The sequence below is a fragment of the Bactrocera latifrons genome, unplaced genomic scaffold (assembly GCF_001853355.1).
Source record: "Bactrocera latifrons isolate USDA-ARS-PBARC rearing strain unplaced genomic scaffold, ASM185335v1 scaffold_48, whole genome shotgun sequence".
NCBI lineage: Eukaryota > Metazoa > Arthropoda > Insecta > Diptera > Tephritidae > Bactrocera > Bactrocera latifrons.
This window is the reverse complement of record NW_017537134.1, coordinates 664,164-687,186: the sequence shown is the minus strand read 5'-3', so window position 1 is coordinate 687,186 and position 23,023 is coordinate 664,164. Positions and strand designations below refer to the sequence as shown.

Here is a 23,023-nt window from a genome sequence, read left to right as displayed (position 1 = left end):
AAATACCACCACCTTATCCTACTCAGTACATATAATTTTTGGACTGAGTAAACGAAAGTCTGTACTGTATACAGTAGATAGAGGTTAGTTTTCTTTTTCACACTTGGCTGGGCTTTTACGTAGAGTTTTTAACCGGTTTTAAACCTACTAAGGACTTATGATGGAAACATCTATTCTATTGTCTAGTTTACTCTTGACAAAGTTAGAAATATTTCGGTGGCCACACCTTCTACGAACCAGAAGCCTCAATAATATAAATTGTATATAAATTGTGTCACGTTCTAGACATCACGCCCCAAACTGTCTTCAAGTGCGCTTATTCGTGGTTGCTGATTTCTGACACTAAGATCGTTGTCATACTATCGCTCCTATATAAATTGTCAGCAGGTAATTAGTTTTTGAGAAAACCAAAAATATATGTTTTTATAGTATTTAGATTAATCTGAAATCGGTCACCCGTAGCTGTGAGCGCACACTACCAAATTCATTAATTAATTGAACAATTTCTGTTTAAAAAGTTCTAAGCATTCCAAAGTTTTTTGTTTTCTTTTTTAACAACGATTGTTCCACATATTTCAGATATTACTATTTACACCATTGTCGCCCTGATTCGCTTCCACCAGCCGACAAGGTGCGGCTCCATTGCTTGCCGCGCCGAAGCTTTCCTTTGTGTCGCGACAATCAAGTGACACCTAATAGAAAATTGGAAAGAAATAAAACAACAGCGGAATGAAATAACATTAAAAGCAATAAACTTAAGATAAGTACGCTCAGTGTGAAGAATGCGAATACAAATACAAGAAGAAGAGCAAAAAATTCGCAAGAAAATCAACAGAATAAAACAGAGGATGGAGCAGCATTAAATCTCGCAAATCCTGCCCAAAGATTTGCGGTGATACCGGCGGCGGTATAAAAGGAAAAAGCGAAGGTGAGGTGCGGCAAGCGCTTACGACATTGAGAAAAAATTTGCTGACGCCATTAATTTATTTTGCGAACTTAGTTACAAGAAGCTGCGGCTATGCCAGTATTATAAGAGCTCTGCGAAAACAAGTGTGAAGAAAACACGGAGATTTGGTAGTTTTAGATCTATAGCATTGGCGGTTAAACGGGAAATCTAACTAACGAAAAGTTAAGGAAGTTGTTTACATAAAGACAATGTGCCATTGAGGAGTTGCAGTTGGTATCTTATGCATATAGTGGCGTACCTATATTATTACATATATGTATATAGTATAGTATATACATTAGAACAGGTATTTATATACTTAAGGTGCAACGCGCTGCCTTTGAAAACGTAAATAGCATTTTACCTCCTTCCGCTGTTTATTCTTCTTCGTCGTATTTGGTACAAACCTTAGGGAACTCAGTCGTTGCATGCAATTAAGTAACTAAGCATTGCAAGTGCCTGGGGAAATTGTAGAATGTAAAAAGCTCAACAACAACAATAAGAAAGTGGACATGAGCTATAATCGTACCTTTAGTTAACGAAGATGGGAAATTTAATCACCGCTGCTGCGGTGCAGCGAGATAATAGTGTCTAGTGTAACTTAAATAATGTCCCGCCAGTTTATTTGAATTTTTGCCCTCCGCAAGATTTTGCCTACTTTGAAAAGAGATGGGCACATTGCAAAGAAGAAATGCTGATGTACTATATATAATACACTAGTGCACCTGCGATCATTTGTTACATGTATAGTATATATTTAGTAACTAGGAATTAGTGATTTGGCTTGCAGACATTGGAATGAATTAAATTATTCATTCCGTTGAGTAAAAGTTAACTTAAAAGTAATGAAAGCCACTAAACTTATCCTTTATAATCATGTAAAGTACTTTCTTCAGCGCCACGGATGAAATCATCATAAACAAGTAAGGAAGGGCTAAGTTCGGGTGTCACCGAACATTTTATACTCTCGCATGATAAAGTGATAATCGAGAATTCAGGCGTGGTTGTGAACCGATTTCACCCATATTCGGTACATGTTATCAAGGTGTAAAGAAAATATTATGTACCGAATTTTATTGAAATCGGTCGAGTACTTCCTGAGATATGGTTTTTGGTCCATAAGTGGGCGACGCCACGCCCATTTTCAATTTTTAAAAAAAGCCTGGATGCAGCTTCCTTCTGACATTGATTCCGTAAAATTAAGTGTTTCTGACGTTTTTTGTTAGTCGGTCAACGCACTTTTAGTGATTTTCAACATAACCTTTGTACGGGAGGTGGGCGTGGTTATTATATATTTCTTCCATTTTTGAACTGTATATGGAAATAAAGAAACGGCTAATGCGATCCTTTGTGATAAATTTCATTATAATATCTTTATTTATGGCTTAGTTATGACACTTAATAGGTTTTCGGTTTCCGCCATTTTGTGGGCGTGGCAGTGAGCCGATTTTGCCCATCTTCGAACTTAACCTTCTTATGGAGCCAAGAAATACGTGTAAATACGTTTCATCATGATATCTCAATTTTTACTCAAGTTACAGCTTGCACGGATGGACGGACAGACGGACGGACGGACAGATAGACATCCGGATTTCAACTCTACTCGTCACCCTGATCACTTTGGTATATATAACACTACATCTGACACTTTTAGTTTTAGGACTTACAAACAACCGTTATGTGAACAAAACTATAATACTCTCTTTAGCAACTTTGTTGCGAGAGTATAACAAAGAGATTCGAGGATCGTCGACTTTGACTTCCTATATAAATGTTTAATCAAACAATGGCCGAATAATTGGCTCGAAAGAAAAAGTCATCAACTTTCAGATCTCTAAATCGATGAAATTTGATTTGACACGTATTAGATAATACTTGACTTAACTAGGTTACTTCGTAGTACAGAAGTATAGTTAATAAGCAGTCGTTATCATTTATCACATACGAAATATTTATGATCTTTACAGTCCATACTCTGATGTTGTGAACACTTTGAAATGAAACCCCAATCAAGGTATATTAGGTTTGCCACGAAGTTTGCAACACCCAGAAGAAATCGTCGGAGACCGTATAAAATTTATTATATGTACTCGTATAACTGTTCAAGTCGATTTAGCCTTGTCCGATTGCTTGCCTACTTTAAAAAATTCGCAATATTTGAACAAATTATTCAGATCGATATATACTACTGTAGCATAACTAACTGGTCATCCAGATTATGGGTAGCTTTACATTGAAGTTCATGACGAATGTTGTAACAGTAATTTCATATTACTTTTCAATGTTTCAGGGTTGATAGCGGCTCGTGCTAAATTAATTCCTATGCGTCCCGTTAAGACACATTAACTTTTACCTAATAATATGCACACCACTGTCTCAAAGATCCCCATAGATTTCATCTCACAACAAATGTTTTCTTTTTATATTATTCTTATTTATTCCATCTCCATATGGTTTTCCATATTCTCTATTCTCGTCTCAAAGTAAATTGTCCCAAAAATATCTCTGCATAATTGAGCCAAACAAAAACAGAGGGGGAACTTTGTGCTCAGCAAACACAACGCCGAGTTGTTGATCGCTCAGATTGTGATGATCATTTTTGTACAAAAGTCAGGCGAAGATCTTCACAGAAGAGCAATGCGCTACGGCTTAGCTAAGGGCGCTCTCGTGACAAAATTCTTACGTTAGTTGACTTTTGGCAAAGATGCCCAACGGACGTTTCTACACAATCTTCATGGGCGAAACGAAGAAAATTCGGTGAAATAGAAATATTAAAGTGGAAAAGCAAATTAAATTGAATGTGTGCGCATGAAAAAAGAAAAGCGGATAAACTGCAGAATGGTCTATAAAAAAGTAATACTATATGCATTTCGAATATGTGTGTATGTACGCGCAGCAGATAGCCAAGGAATTTTGTTAAATATTGAAAATAAAGTGGGGAAGATAGAAGATAAAAAATAAGCTGTGCGATAAAATCTAAGAAAATTAAATGAAAGTTAGGTGTAAATAAAATTCAGTAAAGTGTGAAAGAAGGAGCAGTGCTAAGCACACACACACGCTTCCCTATGCGTTCAAATGTGCTGCTGTTGCGTAAAAAAAATGAAAAATAAAAACGGACAAATACATATGTATGCGTGTACACACATTAAACAGCACTATGACTGCCTACAATTTATTGATGGAACATGTGAAGTGAAATGAGAATTTATGTGCTGCATTAAACGCTGCTGAAATTGCGGCAAAGCGTTGGCGAAATCCACAATCCGAAATGGTTTTTGACGCATAACAAAACTCTGACGCTCCACCATATCCACATGTGTATCCGAAAGCGTCAAAGCGTGCGTGGTCCATACAAACAGAAGTGTTTATTTACGTTATGATTTTGTGCTTCAACCGTCAGCGCGTTGGTAGTTTGCCGCCGTGTGCCACCCTCGCAGTGCTGGAACGTGAATAATTGATCATGCACACTCGCATACAAGTGTGTACATGTGTACATATAGGTACCGTGTATATGGCATGTGTTAACTTGTATACGGAATGTTTATTTAGAATTAATCAAATGTGACAATCGCTCACTCAGCGCCCAACGCAGCTCAGCCAGATTTAGATGAAAGCAACTGAAGGCAATTTGGTAGATAAACAAAGCAGGAAAGCGCAACAGGAATCGGCTGAGTTTTGCTATCAAAAAGGAAAGATAAAATACAAAAACAACAATAATAAACAACAGCAAATAGTCACTGAAGTGCTTGTTATAAGCATAGCAATGGATTTATTGCAGCTAATGCTCTGAAATGTGTAAAGCGATATATGTGTGTGTGCATGATTTGGCTTAAAAATAGATGCACTTGGTGTGCAAGTGTAAGTTTGTATATTTGAGTGCAATCTATTTCTCTTGGTACTAATTAGTTTGCTTCGTGAATTGTGAACAAAAACATTTGAAAGTGCATAATGACAGGCTGCCAATTTATTATATTATAATTAAACTGAAACCGCAGTTATTTAACATCTTAAATGAAAATTAAATTTAACATAGTTTGATGATGCTGTGGAAAGTGGATAGAGAAGGACTAATGAAATAGATACATACATACATGCGCAGATTATGTTTGGAGATCGTGAATTTATAATAAGAAAGATTTAGTTCTTGCTGTAAATAATATTTTTAAACAACAACAAAAATTCGTGTTCTTATGAAGTTTTCCGTTTATACTTTCAAATTGGTTTCACTTTATCGACATACAGTTTCTGAAATCCGTGATATACTCTTATGGGTGCTAAATCTGACTTAGTAACTGTGGAAAAGTTAGCACTAAAATTTAATAATGCTTCAAAAACCAAAACACATATGTCTAAAATATGAAAAAAAGCAATCGAAAAATTGGTTCCTTATAAATAACATACATATGTACACGCATTAGTTAGAAAACGAAAGAAAAAGATTTTCAAGAGCTACTTTTTTCATAACTCGCCCGATTCGTTACTTATTGGTGCGAAATTTGGATAGTTGTTTTCGTAGAAAGTTATCTAGGGTTTGGTACAAAAATTGCATTAAAGAATATTTATTGTAGCTCAAAAACAAAGAGAAAATTTTTAACTTTTGTCGCACCGAAGTTATATGGAAGACGAGCTTGACACCGATCGTTCAGATTGTACGGCAGCTATATGCAATAGTGATCTAAACTGAACAATTTCTTTTGATTTTGAAAATATTGCATTAGATAATGACCTATACCGAATTTCCTGCAGATATCGCGACAAAAGAAAAAGTTTTCCATACCAGCACTTGATTCTGATTGTTGACTTAGTATGGCAACTATATACAACAGTAGACCGACATCGACAGTTTCGACAAATGAGCACCTTCTTTGTTAGAAAAGTACATGTGAGAAATATCTCAAAAATTGACGGACTAATTTACGTATATAGAGACACGCGTGTCTAAGTCTACTCAGCTCGCCATGCTGATATGTATAGATATAGAGCTTATGGGATCTTTGACATCCTTCTATGTGTTAAAAACTTCGTGGCAAACTTATTATACTACACTAAAAGTAAATTTTTTCTAAAAGCTAAAAAGAAAAAAATTTTGTCTTTTTCTATTTTTGATGTTGTTTCATAGTCACTGTTCATACCAACAAAAAATATAAAAATAAAATAAATATCAATTCCTGTTAACAGTCCAATTTATTAAATATCTATTTACATTACTACACAATTATTTTACATATTTCATTTACTTGCATACATATATGTATGTATGTAGTATTTTGTCGTTCCGTTTTTCCACTTTGCACAATTTTCACGTTGATGACACAAAATGCAAACATCTGTGGAATTCCGAAATTTGCTTTTACTCAAATGGGTTTAAAAATATCACAGTGCTCGTTGTGAGCAAAGTGCACCAGCATTCACACACACACACACACAGTATATACACACTAAATGCGCCACATTGCACCGAACGCACATTTTTGGGGGAAATTTTATTTAGTTAGCTGCTGCGTGGCAGATACAAAAATAAAATTGCGACCGCAACAAAAAACAAAAGCATATAGAAGCTTCGCGTTTACAGCTGTTATTGTTGTTTTCGTGTAGTTTGCAATTTCCAAGTGACTGCGGGAAGGCAAACTGGCGCAGCAAAAAAGCCATTTACATATAAATTGCTGAAAATATTTACTTGCGGGCTCATTAAACTAAAATTAGTTACAATGAATGCGGGAAATCTATTATAAATAGAACAAACAAATGTAATGGCGTTTGCTTTTATAGTTTTCGTTTTGTACAATAACAATAAGTACACGGGCAGGAAGGAAGAAGAAGGAATAATTAAAACAAAACTATAAAAGTGAAATTCGTAGAATCACTGATTTAAAGGTTGAGAAAATATGCGCAGCATTAGGAAAGTAAAATGAGAAAAAAGTTAACATTATACGGAAAGACAGACAGACAGTCATCTTTTAAAGAACTCAGTTGATCGTGCTGATCACTTATATACATACATATACGTATATATATACTTCATAAGGTCTCCAATGTTCGACTAATATACCCTGTATACTACTATGAGCAAAAAATAGTCAGACTTTGTTCATAATTTTTAAATTCTTAATTTATATTTGGAAGTCAATCACGCTTTCACTTTTCATAGGCCTAAATGATTTTTCAAAATAGTTTTTACTGATATTTCCGATATTCCAACAATGTCAGCACAATCTCAGTCTCTTAATCGTCGTTTCTCAAACATGAATTCCTTTATTTTATTGACGTGTTGATCAGCAGTTGATGCTGATGGCCGTTCTGGACGGACGAGTTGCTTGAGCCATGTACAAAGAATTTTTTCTGGCCACTCCCAAGTGAACGGCGCTCAAATAATCAATAACATTTCAGTTGCGATTGAGTGATTGGATTTCGATATCGACCAGTATTACTATTTCACTATGCTGGGTTACGATATAAATTTCCAGAAAATAATAAATTGTTGAAAATCTATATATAAATTTATATCTTTCAAAGCTCATCATAAATTAAAATCATGTAAAAGTTATGAGTGACCCAAACTGCTTCAATGTTTCTCAATTTCAAAACTAGTTGAGAAGAGCGATTCTCTAAAGGCACGCATTGGCGCAAATGCCTGCTGCACTCGAAAAAATTTAGCCAAAAATTTATATTTTAAATAGCACTTAAGTGCATTTTTATGAGTTTGAATATTTAGGAAAAGTGGAACGCAAATTATGCGCAGCTGACAAGCACGGCGTGCAGCAAAAGCGACGGAAGAAATACCAAAAGCACCACAGTGAAGCTTTTAGCGCTTGTTGACTTTTCATTAAGCAGTTGCAGCTGGAAGGCGAAGCAAAACGTAAAGTGCCCAGAAAAAGTTAAACATTTTTGCTGTCACATGAAGCGTACAAGAAAAATAAATTTCACAGGCGGAACATTGTTAAAACAGCACAAACTCGCTGTACTGGGCTGCACACAGGCATACACACCGTAGACTATACTCGAGCTGCCGCGCGTGCACGCGCCTCTCCACACTGTGCAGCTCAGCTGCTCAGCTGATGACCTTTCACCTCTTGCCGGCTGCTGTCTCTAAAGCGCAGTACCCGCTTTTTTTTTTTTTKCAGCTCACAATACATATTAGGCACTCCAAGTAGCTGCTACTCGTTTGTGTTACAACGCGGCTGCTAAGCGCTCTTGTTGCCGGCGCGTTGAGCTTTTCAAAGCGTTCTTTGTAGAAGGCGATGCAATAAGTTAGCGGCGCGCACCAGGCATGCCTATGTCTGTGTTTTGTAAATGTATGAGTTTTGTTTTTGTTTTGTTATTGCAATTTAGTTCGCTGCTGTTGCATGTGGCAAGGGATAATTTTTTTGCCATTTGTCTACTTTAGTGTATTTTAATAAATATTTCACTGCTCTTATGCGCTTTTGCGTCTTACCACCAGCTCTGACGTATCTGCGTTGGATATTGTTGTTTGTGTACGCCTGCAGTTGAGTATTTTTAAAGCTATCGCCACTTGGCATCTGCCGTCGCTTACACACATGCGTAAAAACTTCGCGCAGCTAATTTAAATTTGAATGCTGAAATGCACAAATAAATGCGAAAGCAAAGCAAATGGGCCAGAAGCTAAGAAAACACAAAGTCAGGAAAACATTTAGCAAAAAAAATTGGAAAGTAAATGTATGCCACTTGCAGCAAATAAAAACGTGACAAAACCGTCGAGGCTTTATTTTTGAACAGCTTCATATGTGTATGTTTGTTTGTATGTATGGATGAGCGTGAAATTCTGAAAATATTTTACGGTTTGCCGGTTACCGATAGTTTGGCGCCTACGATTTGCAATGGAACATTGTACGCATTTTCTAATTGATTTCCATAGTTCATATGTAGATAGGAGCATGTCCGCAGGAATCCTTAAATTTTGGCAAATTTTCCTGAAGAAAAAGATCTAAATGTATCGGCTAATATTATTAAATATTAATTTAAAATATAATAATAAAAATAAGTATAATATGCATTAAATATAAACTCGCTGGCCGCAATTTAATGAATAACAAAGAGGATATAAAATAAAGCGATTAAGCCACATCAGTGAGGTATATACTTTTCTGTAATAACGTTGGTGTTGATTTCCAATTAATTTTATTTTTTTGAAAATCGAGCAGTGATTTTTTCTCTCAGAGGTCAAATAAATTATTTCACCAAATGATACTGGCTTGAGGATCTCAAAAGAAATGCCACCCAATGTTTTGCCTTATCAACACTCACCTTTCTCCATTCCCAGTCGGCGTTACTTTGCTCTAATCGATAGGAAAGCGCGCTTTATCAGAAAAGACAAAATATTTGTTTATAGCAAGTTTCCATGACTTCAGAACTTTCTGACAAGACCGAAATGCTTGACGTATAAACCGCATGGTTGGGCAAAATTTTCTTAAAGGGTATCACTCGTAGATACACACGCAGATATACATATTTAAAATATTTTAATGTGCGCACGCAGATGCTGAGGGATAAATGAAAAGCAAAATGAGATCAATTTGAAATAAAAGAGATTTCCCAAGTCCTGAACTCTTGGCACGCGTTTGTTGTGCTACCCAACGAATGCCGAAAAAATATTACAGAAAAAACTCTTCTTTACATTAAAAAAATATTCTTGCTTTGAATCTATATACTATGACTGTTCTTTGCTCTGCGCATTTGAGTACGTGGCTACTAAATTGTGTATCGCGGTTCGTATCCTAACTGCGGTGATTATCAATAAGTGATTTTGTATTTGTATAGCCAATCCAAAATCATTTGTTTATTTTTCTTCACAGTTTTACTTTCGCTAAATAGTATAGTATAAAGCGATTCCACTGTGTTCTGATTTGTATGAAATTCAATGGAAATTAGTGTGTAGGTTGTCAATAGTTGGCAATGTCATGTTGGCCTATACATATTTGTGTCCAGTTTGAACGATTTTTTGCTAATTTATTGAATAGCTAAACATTTTCTTAATTGCTTTTGAGGAATTTGAGTTTTGTGGTTATGACAAAATCATTAAAAATAAAAATATTTTTATAAATAATTATATGAAAATAATAAAGAGACGAAAATATTTGAAATACTTATTAGTTTAATTACATACTACATATATAACTAGTATATGACATTTCTATAAATAAATGGTTTGTGTATATAAATGTTTCATAATCACCTGTGAACTTACATTCACAATTTTGGCATCTTCTGAGAAAACTTGCCATAGTATTGCATACTGTATTTAACTCCATCAAACAATATAAATTTCAGCGACCAAAGAACCGACCGACAGCTTTTTTTAATCTGATGTTTTGATCTAAGAATTTTCAATTGCTTGATTTCAATATTTTGCCAATAATAAATCTAAAAGAGTGGAATAAATAATTCATATAAACAAACGTTATTGTGTTCGAAACACAAAAATGTTAATTTACATCATTCTCTAACACTTTAATTTTTTTTTTTAATAAAAATAAATACAAAACTGGTTATTTTAATTTTTCACATAAAATTTGAGGTTATGTGAAAAAGGTGTCAAGAAAAATTGGTAGATCCTTTGGGATCTATAACTCCACAATCTCATTTTTTTATAAGAGTCGTAGCGCCGCCAGATATCGGTTTAAGCCTTTTTCAGCTCTCCAGACATCCTCTTCTCCTCCTCCTCTTCTTCCCGATCCGCGATGGCCAGTAAATATTTTCCCATTCGTCTTTGTTATTAATTTTTCTTTTCCAACGGGCTTCAATCTATTGGATTTCATCTTATTTTTGCTACAATTTCGAATGCTTTTGCTTTCACTTACAATTGCTATTTAATTAATTTTACTAATTCGTTCAAAAACGTTTGCACAACTTACTTCTAGCGCAAAGCACATTCTAGTTTAGCGATAACAAAACTTTACAACAGTTAATAGACACATTTAGCTCAGCGTGCCTGCCACGCTTTGCCGCCTTTTCCGACTTTTTTCTAAATATTCATGCATTTTTTTCAATTCTGTGCGTGTGTCTGTCGTTTCAGGCATGACGTCAAATCGTTTGTTTACGAAATCACTGAACTAATTTAAAAATTCAGTGATTTGCGCTCGACAGGAAAATGCACACCGGTGTGTGAAAAAGTTGAATTCACACACATACATATGTGTTTAACAACACACAAGCAAAAAAATGTTTTTTTCTTCTCGTTTTTGGTTTTGTTAAATGCGCACAGGTTTGCATTTCCCTTTTTATGAACCTGAAAATGCTGCAGTAAAGTTCACTGCATAAAAGTATGCTCCCGTTTATACAATATATACAAGTTCGGGTGTGTAACACTTATTTAAACACGTGTTTTTCATACGGCCATTAAAGTGCCAATAATGTTCTGGAACTGCCTGCCTTTCAAAGTCATGAAAAGACTTTTATGACTTTATGTGCATATATACATACATATGTTTGTTTATGCATGTTGGTTAAGTATGGCGACAGTTGTTGTTTTCCTTTATTTGTTGTGCATTCAAAAATTTTTATGTGCCGCTTGTAAAAGCAAATAAATATTTTATTGTGCAAATATTTATAATTTTCAGGTATTCCATGCTCCTTCCAGAGGGTTTTTAATAATATTTATATATTGCATAGAAGTATAGGGCGTTTTGAAAGGCTAGTTGTCAAAGTAAGTACAAGTATTTGACAGTTCTGCTCAGTGTACTTTGGCCGCCTTTTAGCCGAAAAACACTTCGATACATGATACTTAATAATCTGTCGCGTTCTTTGGGCGGCGTCCTTACGTCAAAAATTTAAATTTTTCAAAAGAGTTCAGTTGGATCGCGGATATCTCATTAAAGTGGTATAACCACTATCTCGAATGCTAAAAGGTTTTTTATACAAATTATAGCCCAATTTTGTCACTGTGAAAACTCGAATGTTTTTTCTTGGTTTTTTAACATTAGAACTTGAAACAAATTAAAGTTGTTTACAGAAAATGGAGCGCTTGAAACTGGACTAAAATGTTTATACCACGGAAAAACGACTTATGAACTTTGGTTTACCGCTAGGTTGTTCGACCAACTACACTCCAATGTTCGACTAGTCGAAGACAGCTAGAAACTCAATTTTTGTACTTCATGTTCAAAGTGTTCGAGCATCTTTAAAAATAGATGTAAATATATTACCTAAATATACACTGTTATTTTTAGCATAAAATTTCCGTGTATTTTTTTATACGAACATATGTAAGCACTCTTTTTATTTAATATACGTCCAAGGCATATAACCCCAAAAACATTTTCGTTTGAAAATTTAATATTTTTCAACGCAAAAAGTAAATCACAATCAAATTTTTCCCTACCCATTTAGAATTTTAAAAAAGTTTGATTTAAGTTCATTTGTAATTACTTACACATGTTCATAAAGCAATCAACGACTTTGCAACATAATATTTAAAATGTTGTATTGAATGCGCAACACTTTTCAATGTGTTTATTGGCAACAAATGTTACGAAACGCCAGAAATATGTGCACTCACATCCACACAGTATTTCGTAAACAAATATGTACCAACACCGCCATGAGCAAGTGTATGCGCTCAATTACCACATAGTGAAATACATTAGTTATACATTACTTGGTAACTAGTTCGAAGTAGAAATCCAGTTAGTCAGCATGCTGCCATTTTCCAACACTAAAAGCTGATATTTCTCATTTGCTGGCTTCACTTACAAAATATTATATAAAAGAAGTATTCTTATTAAATATAGTTTTAAATATATAAATATTTATAAGTTATATAAAGTATCTTTAAGTTAGGTTAGTTTAATCTAGTAGGCCAATAAGCCACCCACAGACCACTTTGGCCACACCAGTTCATTTGCTAAATCCAAGAGGCGTGGTCATACTTTAGGATGCCGGCGCTTGACGCGAATTGACAGATTCTGCGGTCTCGCTATCGACACCTCCTCCAGCATTTTAAATCTAATACTCTCTAAAAATAGCAGTTAATTTTATTTTAAGCAAATATTTGAAATTTAAACTAAAAATAGTTAAAGTTCTTCAAATTTATTGGGAACCCTAACTTAACTGGTACCGTATTGGAATTTTTCGAACTAGTTCGACTACAGTTCAAAAATTGTAGTTGTGTATCAATGATCGATTTCTGAGCAGTTTCATGCTCTATTGTACGGTTTTTTGCACTTACATTAGGGCTTTGTTCATTTGTCAAAATTCTGTTGAAAATATCTTATTTGCGTAAAAAAGAATGTGATAAACTGATTAAAAGGTAGGAGTTGTTGTGGGACTGAATAGAAACAAATTTATATTCATGGATTGATTTTGATGCTTATCAACCCTCCATCATCCTAGATGGTTGAAAAACACCGATAATTTGTTGATCGTAGAAAATGTAATATAAAGTAAAGTTCAAACTGGTGAATAATTGGAGGAATAAGCAAAATATAATTTTTTTTTGTCAAATTGGCGGTTCCTAAAAAAATCGATTTTTGACCACAATTCCGGACTTAAATTGTGTATAAAAAAATATTTATCGGTGAGAAAAAATCTTCGATTGGTTACGAAAAATTACATTTTTAAAAGCTCGTGTTAAAATCTCAGACAAATAGATTTAGCCGTTTTCGAGTATGTTGGTCACCGACTTTAAAGACACTATTTTGAGAAAAAAGCGTTTAAAGTTTGCGCTTGCGTGTAACTTCGCAAGCGTTCATCGGAACGATATAGAATTTTTTGCGTTTATTCTTAAATATATCTACCTTAGAAAATAGAGTAAAAAATTGATTTTTTGAAAAAGCTAACTATATATATCGCCTTAAATGGCTCCCCTTAACCTAGGTACTTACACAATTTCCAGGTATTTTCATTGATTATTTTTGAAATATACCGAATCGTAAGCCACTCTATAATAGATTCCAGAACATACACTGGCTTGCGTGGAAATACAAGTATGTGTTAGGGAAAATTAACAATAAACAAAACTTATCGATGAATCGAGTTCGAGGCCATAAATATTTTACGCAAAACAATTATAATACATTGCACCGGATTGTGCAAGTATACCGAATTTACATGCAACAAATAAAAGTGTAAATATAAACAAAACAAATAAATTACGGTCAAGTTGTTTACGATCATAAAAACAAGAGCAAAAACTGTTTAATGCATAAATTATTCGTCAATAATTATTGCCGCGCAGACGCAAATATAGTACATATGTATGTGTTTAAACAGACTGTAATGTAGATTTGCGTTGTAATAAATATTTCACGTACTAAAGTAATGATTACGTAATGATTACTTCAGAGATAGTGTAATTTCAAACGCTCTTAATTATTAAAAATTGCGATAAAAGTTTAGATTTAACTCTGACTGATATGTAGAATGTCCTTTTATGAAAAACCATTATCGGATCGAAGAAAAAATCTATAACCTTATAATCTGGTACGTTAGAAAGTAATGCAGTGCTAAATTCATTCAAATTTGGCTACGATTTGTAGAGTAAGAGAAGAAAATACACGTCTAACCTAGATTACAAAATAGCCACAACCACACTGAAGAAAATAAGTATAATAAAATCAATCCGGTATAGACTAATACGTAGGTAAAAATATTTTTTTCTTATATAACAGCCTACATCTTAGCTTTAAGGGTTGTAAATTGGTGACGTTTAATAAAGTTGCATTTGAGAAGAACAGAATTGTTATTATATTGTCAAATCAGCGGCAACCAAACATAAACTTTCGCCACAATAGATAAAAAAAAAACTCAATGATACTTTCAGAAGCACAAACAAGTTTGAAAGCCAAAACCGAAATAACTAAAAACTAGCAAAAACAAAAAGACAACAAACAGTGAAATGAAAGCGAAAACAGATTCCTCGCTACATTCGAATGTGACAGTGACGTGTCTATACTACAAAAGGAAGTCAAAAACTTTGCTGACGAAAATAGCAAACAGTGCAAACTAAATAGTCAAAGCGGCGAGCAAAATCAATGCTAACCAAAACAAGTCAAAATAGAAATAAATAAAATAAAATATAAATATAAATAAAATAAAGTCAGCGGATATAACATCAAAGCAGCGCAAGCACAAATGAGCAATGAAGCAAAAGCTACAAAAAGCAGAGAATAAAGACTGAGAAATCGCCACGAGACACACCCAAGCGCACGCAAAGCAAACCAGGCGAGAAATCTGGCCTTGACGCGGAAAACATCGACAGAGTGCTAGAAATTGGTTAAAGGCTTCTACAACAGCAGCAACAGTTCTTCATAAGAACAACGAAACTGTGCCACACCGCATGCCACAAAATGTATTTCCGACGCTGTTGGCATTGGCAAAGCTATGCTAGCTACGCAGCCGTTTGGCTATTTTGGCTGACTTTTGTCAGTGTGCAACAGCAACGGTTTTACGGTGATGGCTGCTCGGCGGCAACATTGTACGCCAAAGAGCAACAAAGCACTCAAATTCTCCAAAAACATTCGTCACCACGACAGCTGCAAAGTAGCACCGATGGCAGCGAACAGATCGTGCATATCGGCGCAACAATGTTGCCACCTCAACAAAAAGCAACAAGGGCAACAACGCGTAGTGCCACCATAATGACTACCCCGCGGCAAGTTGTAGGGGATGTAGTGACAGAAGCAATGCCAACGCTTGCCCCCATATTGCGCGACAAGACGGCGGAAATGCCATCCGCCATGCCGCCGGAACTTGACACCGAAAGTGATGAGCGCCTAGTGACAGCGAATTGCAATGAAGTGGCAACGACAAAAACAAATGCGCATCTCAATGGGTCACTGTTGAAGTTCACCAACTTGTTGGCGGTAAAGGCTGCGGGCAACGGTAGCAAGGGCAAAGATAATACCACTAAAAGTTTCAACAGCAAAACAACAACAACAACAACAACACCAGCAACACCGAAAATACGTGTATTGCCCAAAATAAAGGCAATAAAGAGGGAAATGGCCGCAATACCAAAATTCCAAATATCCTCTGCAACGCAAATGCAGACAACAACAACAGCAACCGCTATACCGATAACACCGCTTCCGTTTGCTGGCAGCAGTACCGCCACTGCAAGTCAAGCAGCCAAGCAGCTCACTGCGAGGAATTTAAAACACTCCAAGTATGCCATTAATGTCGATCATTTGCTGTACGATTTTAGAGCGAATGTGGCAAATTTGTTTGCGAACGACAGCGCAGCTGTCCACACTGGAAGCACTCGCAATGCCAACGAATTTAAAAATAGCCAAAGCAATAATGGAGTGCCAAATAAAAATGTGCATGAATACAGCGACACCAACAACACCAGCAGCGCGCCTATTGTAAGCAGCAAAGAGACTTTGAGCAGGAGAAGCAGAAAGGGCAAAAACAATGCTGACAACAAACAGAGCGAGCATAATAACAGTGTCAACAATCTCCATACTGGCGAGCAGAGGTTGCCCACGAGCGCTGAATTGAATGCTAATTCCGTTGCTATCGCCTTAAGTTCAAATTTATCTGATGACCTATTACTTGAACCAGCAGCTGTTTCGAGCAGCGATGACACCAGCAACAACAATAGTAATGGTCAAAGCACCAATGGCGTTCATAACAAGCATAATAAAGCACCGCACAGCAATGAACGTCGTCACATCGTGCCGGAAAAGCTGCAATACACCAAAGAGATACGAATGAAACAGGGGCGCTTGATGGGCATCACTCGGCATTTTCATCCGTCGACCGGTTTACGTGATGTCGATCAATATCTGGGCTTGCCATATGCAGAGGCGCCCGTAGGCAGTCGCCGCTTCATGCCACCAGGTGAGTCAACTTATGCTATAGTCCTGAACATATGCAGTATTGGATTGTAAAATTAATGCGGTTGATATTGTAGTAGTGCTATAATTGTTATGATAGTGTGAACTTTGCATCACAAAAACAAATTATTTATCGATGCAATTTTCCACACCCAAGAAATATGGTTTGAAATTTTAAAAATTCAACTTAATTCCTTTATATCTCCACCTACAAAGATTTATTACTTTTACTCACGTAAAACAAATGGAAAAGTATCAACCACATTGCCGGCTGGCTTAACACATAAGCTACATATGCCAATAAGATACCATAATAGTTTCGAAAAATGCTGCCCAAGTGAAAGACCGCTTAAGAGTTTAAATCAGGTACGATGTCGGTGCCATATAAACATCCTCTTTAGCAAATAGGTCAGTTCTTCGGACTGGTCATATTTATCATCGATACTGTTCAGAACTATAAGGTTTATTCAAATTAAAGCTGAAGTCAGATCTTCAGTCCATAGAAGCACTTGTTTTAGTAAAGCCTCAGACTCTCCGTTTCTTACAAGTTTGAAGTCCGACCTTTTCTTTGGCTGGCAATACCAATAACAGGTAGCAACAATACATTCTTCTTGTTGAATTTATTTTCTGCGTTGATAGATTTGGTTACTTCAGCCGAACTTCTTGCAGCGTTTTGTCAGAACAACGTAAGATTCATCGCGCAAGCCCAAACGTTGCGGTTTACTCCTCTGCATATTTAGCAGATTTTGGCTTTTGTCCTTTCCACAGAGCATTTCTAGGGCCACAAGTAGGTTCTTCGTTTCTGTTGTCTTCAAATCTCATTAAGGTGCCGTAATTCCAATAGTTTTTCGTTACCGTCTGACAACCTATAAGCTCTTAACCTCCTGCAGCTTAACCTTTCTTACMTGTCGTGAACTCTTTAACCCGCAAATGCATGCATATACTTTTCTACATAGACAGAACTCCTTCACACTTGGAAGTCTGAATCTGGTGTACATCAATTTTGACGTAATTACAGAAACAATAATGCTTTTGCCTCGAAGCTCGGCAGTCATACAACTGTCTAACAATTTCAAATAATCTCCAGCACACATACAAGTTTCGATTCTGATGCGCCTTACAGCGCATGCTGTTTGCAGGTAACAATAAGAGGAAATGCTCCTCGAGGCACACATATGTTAGACAAACTCATTTAGATGTTAGATGGCTCACTGCTAGGCAGAAACAATTAGAAGCTATGTGCATACGAGTATGCTGCGTAATGATAACTCTGTAATTAATTTCTACTGCTGTTTAAGGAGATTTAATCGTTGTCAGTAAAATCTGCAACTTCCAAATTGTAGGGGATGTGTATCCTTTGATGTTTCAAAGAGACATAGGAATTTTAAATAATTTGATATGGCGTTCAGTATAGTATAGTGGTGCCCTTTATGTAGTGGTCTGGTTTTTCACATACTGAAGTTATGATAATATGAAAAGCATTAATACACTCGTGGCAACGCAAACCTTACCACTATACTCTCTTAAAATTTTTTTATGACTTTTTCGGTTGTTTCGGATTTTCTTCTTTTTTATTTGTTTAGTAAGCATAAGTAAACCAAATTACATTACATAATTATAATTTAAGTTTTTTAATGTATTACGTTTAATGAGTAAAACAAAAATCAGCTTTTCTGTGCTTATACAAAAGCGGCCGATTTTACTATTTTTAAAGTGATAGCCCGACTAAACTTCGTGTTTCAATCAAAAAAATAAAAAAAACGTTAACTTCAGTTGCACCGAAGCTAAATACCCTTCACTGGTGCATTTCTGTTAGTAATTATGTGTTCAGTTTGTATGGAAGCTATATGGTATAGTAATCCGATCTAAAAATTTTTTTCGGAGATTATATTATTACCTCAAGCAGTAAGCCTTGTCAAATTTCGTGAAGATACCACGTCAAATGTGAAAGTTTTCCAAACAAGAACTTGATTCCGATCGTTCAGTTTGTATGGCAGCTATATTTTATTGTGGTCCGATATCGGCAGTTCCGACAAATGAGCAGCTTTTTGAAGAGAATGACGTTTGCAAAATTTCAAAGCGGTATCTTAAAAACTGAGGGACTAGTTCGTATATATACGGACAGACGGAGAGACAGACGGACATGGTTAAATCGACTCAGCTCGACATACTGATCATTGATATATATACTTTATATGGTCTCCGACCCTTCCTTCTGGGTGTTACAAACTTCGTGACAAGCTTAATATACCCTGTTCTAGGTATAAAAATATTAATTCCAATTGTAGTGTATATGAAATTAATTTAAAAAAATAAAAAATGTAGTTTTTTCATCGGATGTCAGGCTCTGCCATTTGAGCTTATTTTGTAAACTCACTATCTTTCAATTGATTTATCCAAAGCTGAATGTGTTTTGTTTTTAATTTTTAAAAAATTTTTTAAATAATATGTCATTAATTTATTTCTAAATAAAAAACTTCTATACCGCAAAAAGTACCGCTATAAAGTGTAGTCAAATATGCACAATATTTAAAAAAAATTTTGAGTGGTAAGGTTTACGTGGCCATGTATTATGGCTTATATTAGGTGAGGTTAGGATATATAAGCTACGGGTGGAGATTGAAGATGGACGCAAAATGTTATTAATTATGAAAAGCATTGCATTATTATACCTTCTCAATTTTCAAGAGATGCTTATTTTTGGCGTCAAGAAAATACGAAATTCTTTATCCCTAATAACATGATGACTCATTCGTAAGGACTTCATAACCTCACCTCTTATTCAACCTGTTGAAGAAGAATCATAATTGAGTAAATACAATTTCTTTCAATTCTCGGTACCAAACCTTAGCTTTATCGATGTTTTAATTAACGATATTTTCTTCCACATATTCTTTGATTAGAATTACTTGACTCTACTACTTCAAGATTTGTACTTTTAAATTATATCTAGTACGGATATATATTTTCATCAGTTGAAGAGTTACATATTTCGGCTGTCTCGTTGTAGTTACCGGTTATTTATTGTTTTAGACATCTGTATTAGGATTGTAAGCCGAGTTCGCTTTAAGCAGAAGCTTTGATTCCTAATCAATGCATTCTATGATTGTATCAAAACTGCTCTAAGTAAACAAATATCGCCTCTTATGATTTCTTGATGCAAGCATTGGTCATTTAGTTTGGTTTAAGATAATAATTCAAAGCTAATACCAAAGCGACCGTTTGCTAACAATATTCCATCCGATATTGTTAAATTTTTTACTATGATTCGCTTGAAAAAGTTAAATAAATGCAACAGCTTAAAAGCTTCCCTGTAGATATGTGTATTCGTACGTTTCTGTTGTAGAATTTTTAACGTCTTTTTAAGATTTCCATTTGGCCGAAACTCAATGACTTGGAAGCATTAAAAGTTACCGTGTCCTTCCTTCTTTTTTACTTTGCTATACACTTTCTTTCCTGTGGTTTTGAAGGCGACAACATCACCGCCTCTGCGGTCAATAGATTTAATTATAGATACCAAATTGGTGCATTAGAATAAAAAATTTGCTGTTAGGCAGGCAAGGTGGTCTTCGCGTGTAATAAAAATCGTTTTAAGTTACAAAAATAAAAAAAGTGAAAATTAAATTTAAACCCAGCTGTGCCAAAAAAATGTTGTTTTATTCCAAGCAGCACATATTTCTTATATTTTCCCAATAAGACATTTTATGGTTATTTCATGTAAATATCTGCAATTCGCTGGAATTCGGTTCATTTACCATTTCCGTCAGATGGAATTATTTTTTCCAACAGCATTCGTATTTATTCCTGTCTTTGCCACATACCAATACACACTTGCCGTTTCCTTTGCTGGCAGCTCGCAGATAATTCAAATTTGTTTTTAACACACCACACAGCCACATACGAGGTACATATACTATATATGGATATAGCACAACCTACCTACACGCAAAAGCAATATAAGCTGAAAATTCAAATAGTGCACCGCCATCGACCGCTGTTTTGCGTTTTTCGGTAATTTTAGCAATTCCACACCATAATATCCTCTCCTTTCTGGCATTGACCATAGCAATCGTATTGCAGCGTGTGTTTTCGTATATACCATTCTCCGGGCACAGCTGTAGTTTAGGTGTTAGTAATGATACGTTTCAAGCGCGCTCTTGTGTACATAAATTACAACGGCAAATTGGCGTTGTAAATGCAGTTAAAACATAATGTGAACACGCCGCTCCGCATCGAAAATCAACTACGAAATTCAAACTTAAATTGCTGGCGACCCTCTGTACAAATGCAACGCTTAAGTATTCATGCTGCTTTTGTCTAAGCATGTGTTGGTAAGTCATTATTGTCACTAATGTGTGGTGTGTGGTGTATGGCGTACACGTAACCAACTAGCCGTTCAATGTCCAGTGGGTTGTGGCTTGTAATGTGTTGATGGAAACTGGTGGAATTTGCCTCTAAATTACTTTATTTAAAATTTTCATCATTTAATTGGAGTGAACAATATAATAATAATTGTAGAAATTGAATTTAGTCGATAAGTGACCGCACCTTGATTTTATACTCAAATAATTCTGAAGTTTCAAATGTATCAAAACAATAGTATAGTAACAAGATAATGTAGGCATTAATTGAGCTAAAGATTTTACGGTTTATCTGCTTTTAGAGTAAGGATTTGAGCAGAACTCTTTATATTGGTTGTATAACGGCTAAGGAAAGTGATTTTTAACACTCTGCGGACAAAAAATTGTCCATAAACAATGTGCTAATTATTGAATTTCATTGTTTCTATAATTTGTCTTACATACTGTTCTTACAATCTGCGATAGTATTAGAAAAACTTCCGATATCCTCATAATTATTTAGTCGTAATTATTTTTATTTCAACAAGCTTCAATATACCATTTTAGTTCACTTATTCCTTTAAGTTACTCATACGCCATGTACCTTTATAGCATTTAAGCATTGCCTGGGAAACTTTAAACGAAGCAAGCAAAATTGTACACATGCAGTCATTTGCTAAACTGGTGAATGAAAGGTCATAGAATCTGATAATGTAGAATCTCTTGCTTAACCAGTGTGCTTTGCGGCACGCTCACCTTCCGGCTAAGCAGCAACACATTAGTGCGATTAGTAGGCTGGTAGTAAACATTAAAATAAGCCAAATACACCAGCTATCGATTTGTAGTAGCTGGTGTTGGGATTACCATTTTAATGGGTGCCCGAAAGCACTGACCACTCAATTAAATCCGATGGACGTGTGATTATAATTATCAGGAGGCGAATAACGTTCTTGCTTATACACGAATGGTTATTTGCTGTGCCGTATATACTAGTTGCACACTCTAAGTGCTTGCTGTCACATTTAAGTGTACGTATACGCAATGCCACCCAATTCACATCCATGCACTGGCTGCAGACCACACAAATGGTACAATTATACACTCCAAAATGGACGCATATACACAAGTAAGTATTATGGTAGCGGGTGGCTATTGGCCATACAACCACATCTTGTCCAAATGGTCATCAGCTTGAGGTCGCACGCTTATCCTGTTGTTATTTACACCACCTGCTAGGAGGCACGTACATACATAGCAGTTGTGTTTAATACATTATATAATTGTGTATGCGGCGTACATATGTTTATTGTATTTTGATGTTAGGTGAGATGCACATGTGCACATTCAGCACACGCGTTCTTTGTTGTCAATATCTTTTGCTGCATGGCATATATGTGTATTGCTCCAACCTGCTGGCATGGAATATTTATGACGTTGCGTATACGCCATGTTATGCCACATATAATTGCCGACAGGAAGGCTTTAAATTGCTTGTGAATATCGAGCAACTAATGGCTATTAAATGGTAGAAACTTAGAAGTGAGATAGCAACAGATTTACCATTTGTGGTTTATTTAATAATTTTGTTTCGAAAATATATTGCATTTTTCAGGTGTGAAATATTTAATACTTTTTAAAATGTATTTGGTTTTGTTCAATATTTCTGTTTATAAGATCATTTGTAACTTTTGTACAGAATTTAGAGTTTGCATTATTAAGAACGGCAACAACCCTCAGATTTAATGGTTTTAAAATCGCAAGAGTAAAATCCATTTTTTGCCTTCAAAGAACATCCCTCAATTATTTCAGTCTTGCTGAATGCCAACCTAACACACATGCGCCTTATAACAATAAAGATTTGCGTGCACAAGCTCTACACGTGGGCAATCAGAGTTCCAGACGTCAAAGCAAATACAAATATATCAAACAAAAAAAAAAAAAAAAAA

At 35.4% G+C, this 23,023-nt stretch overlaps 1 protein-coding gene across 2 annotated transcripts in view; it reads left to right on the top strand.

Moving 5' to 3' along the window:
• Nucleotides 1–3,661: 3,661 nt before the first annotated feature.
• LOC108973480 overlaps nucleotides 3,662–23,023 on the top strand; it is an 83,484-nt gene continuing 64,122 nt past the window's right edge. The window contains exons 1-2 of one of the 2 annotated variants that reach the window (XM_018940778.1): nucleotides 3,662–3,799; nucleotides 14,721–16,741. In XM_018940778.1, the coding sequence (XP_018796323.1) occupies nucleotides 15,247–16,741 (1,495 nt within the window). In that variant the 5' untranslated portion in view covers nucleotides 3,662–3,799; nucleotides 14,721–15,246. Of the gene's footprint in view, nucleotides 3,800–14,589; nucleotides 16,742–23,023 lie in introns of those variants that run through there. The other variant, XM_018940780.1, reaches the window with a different exon arrangement.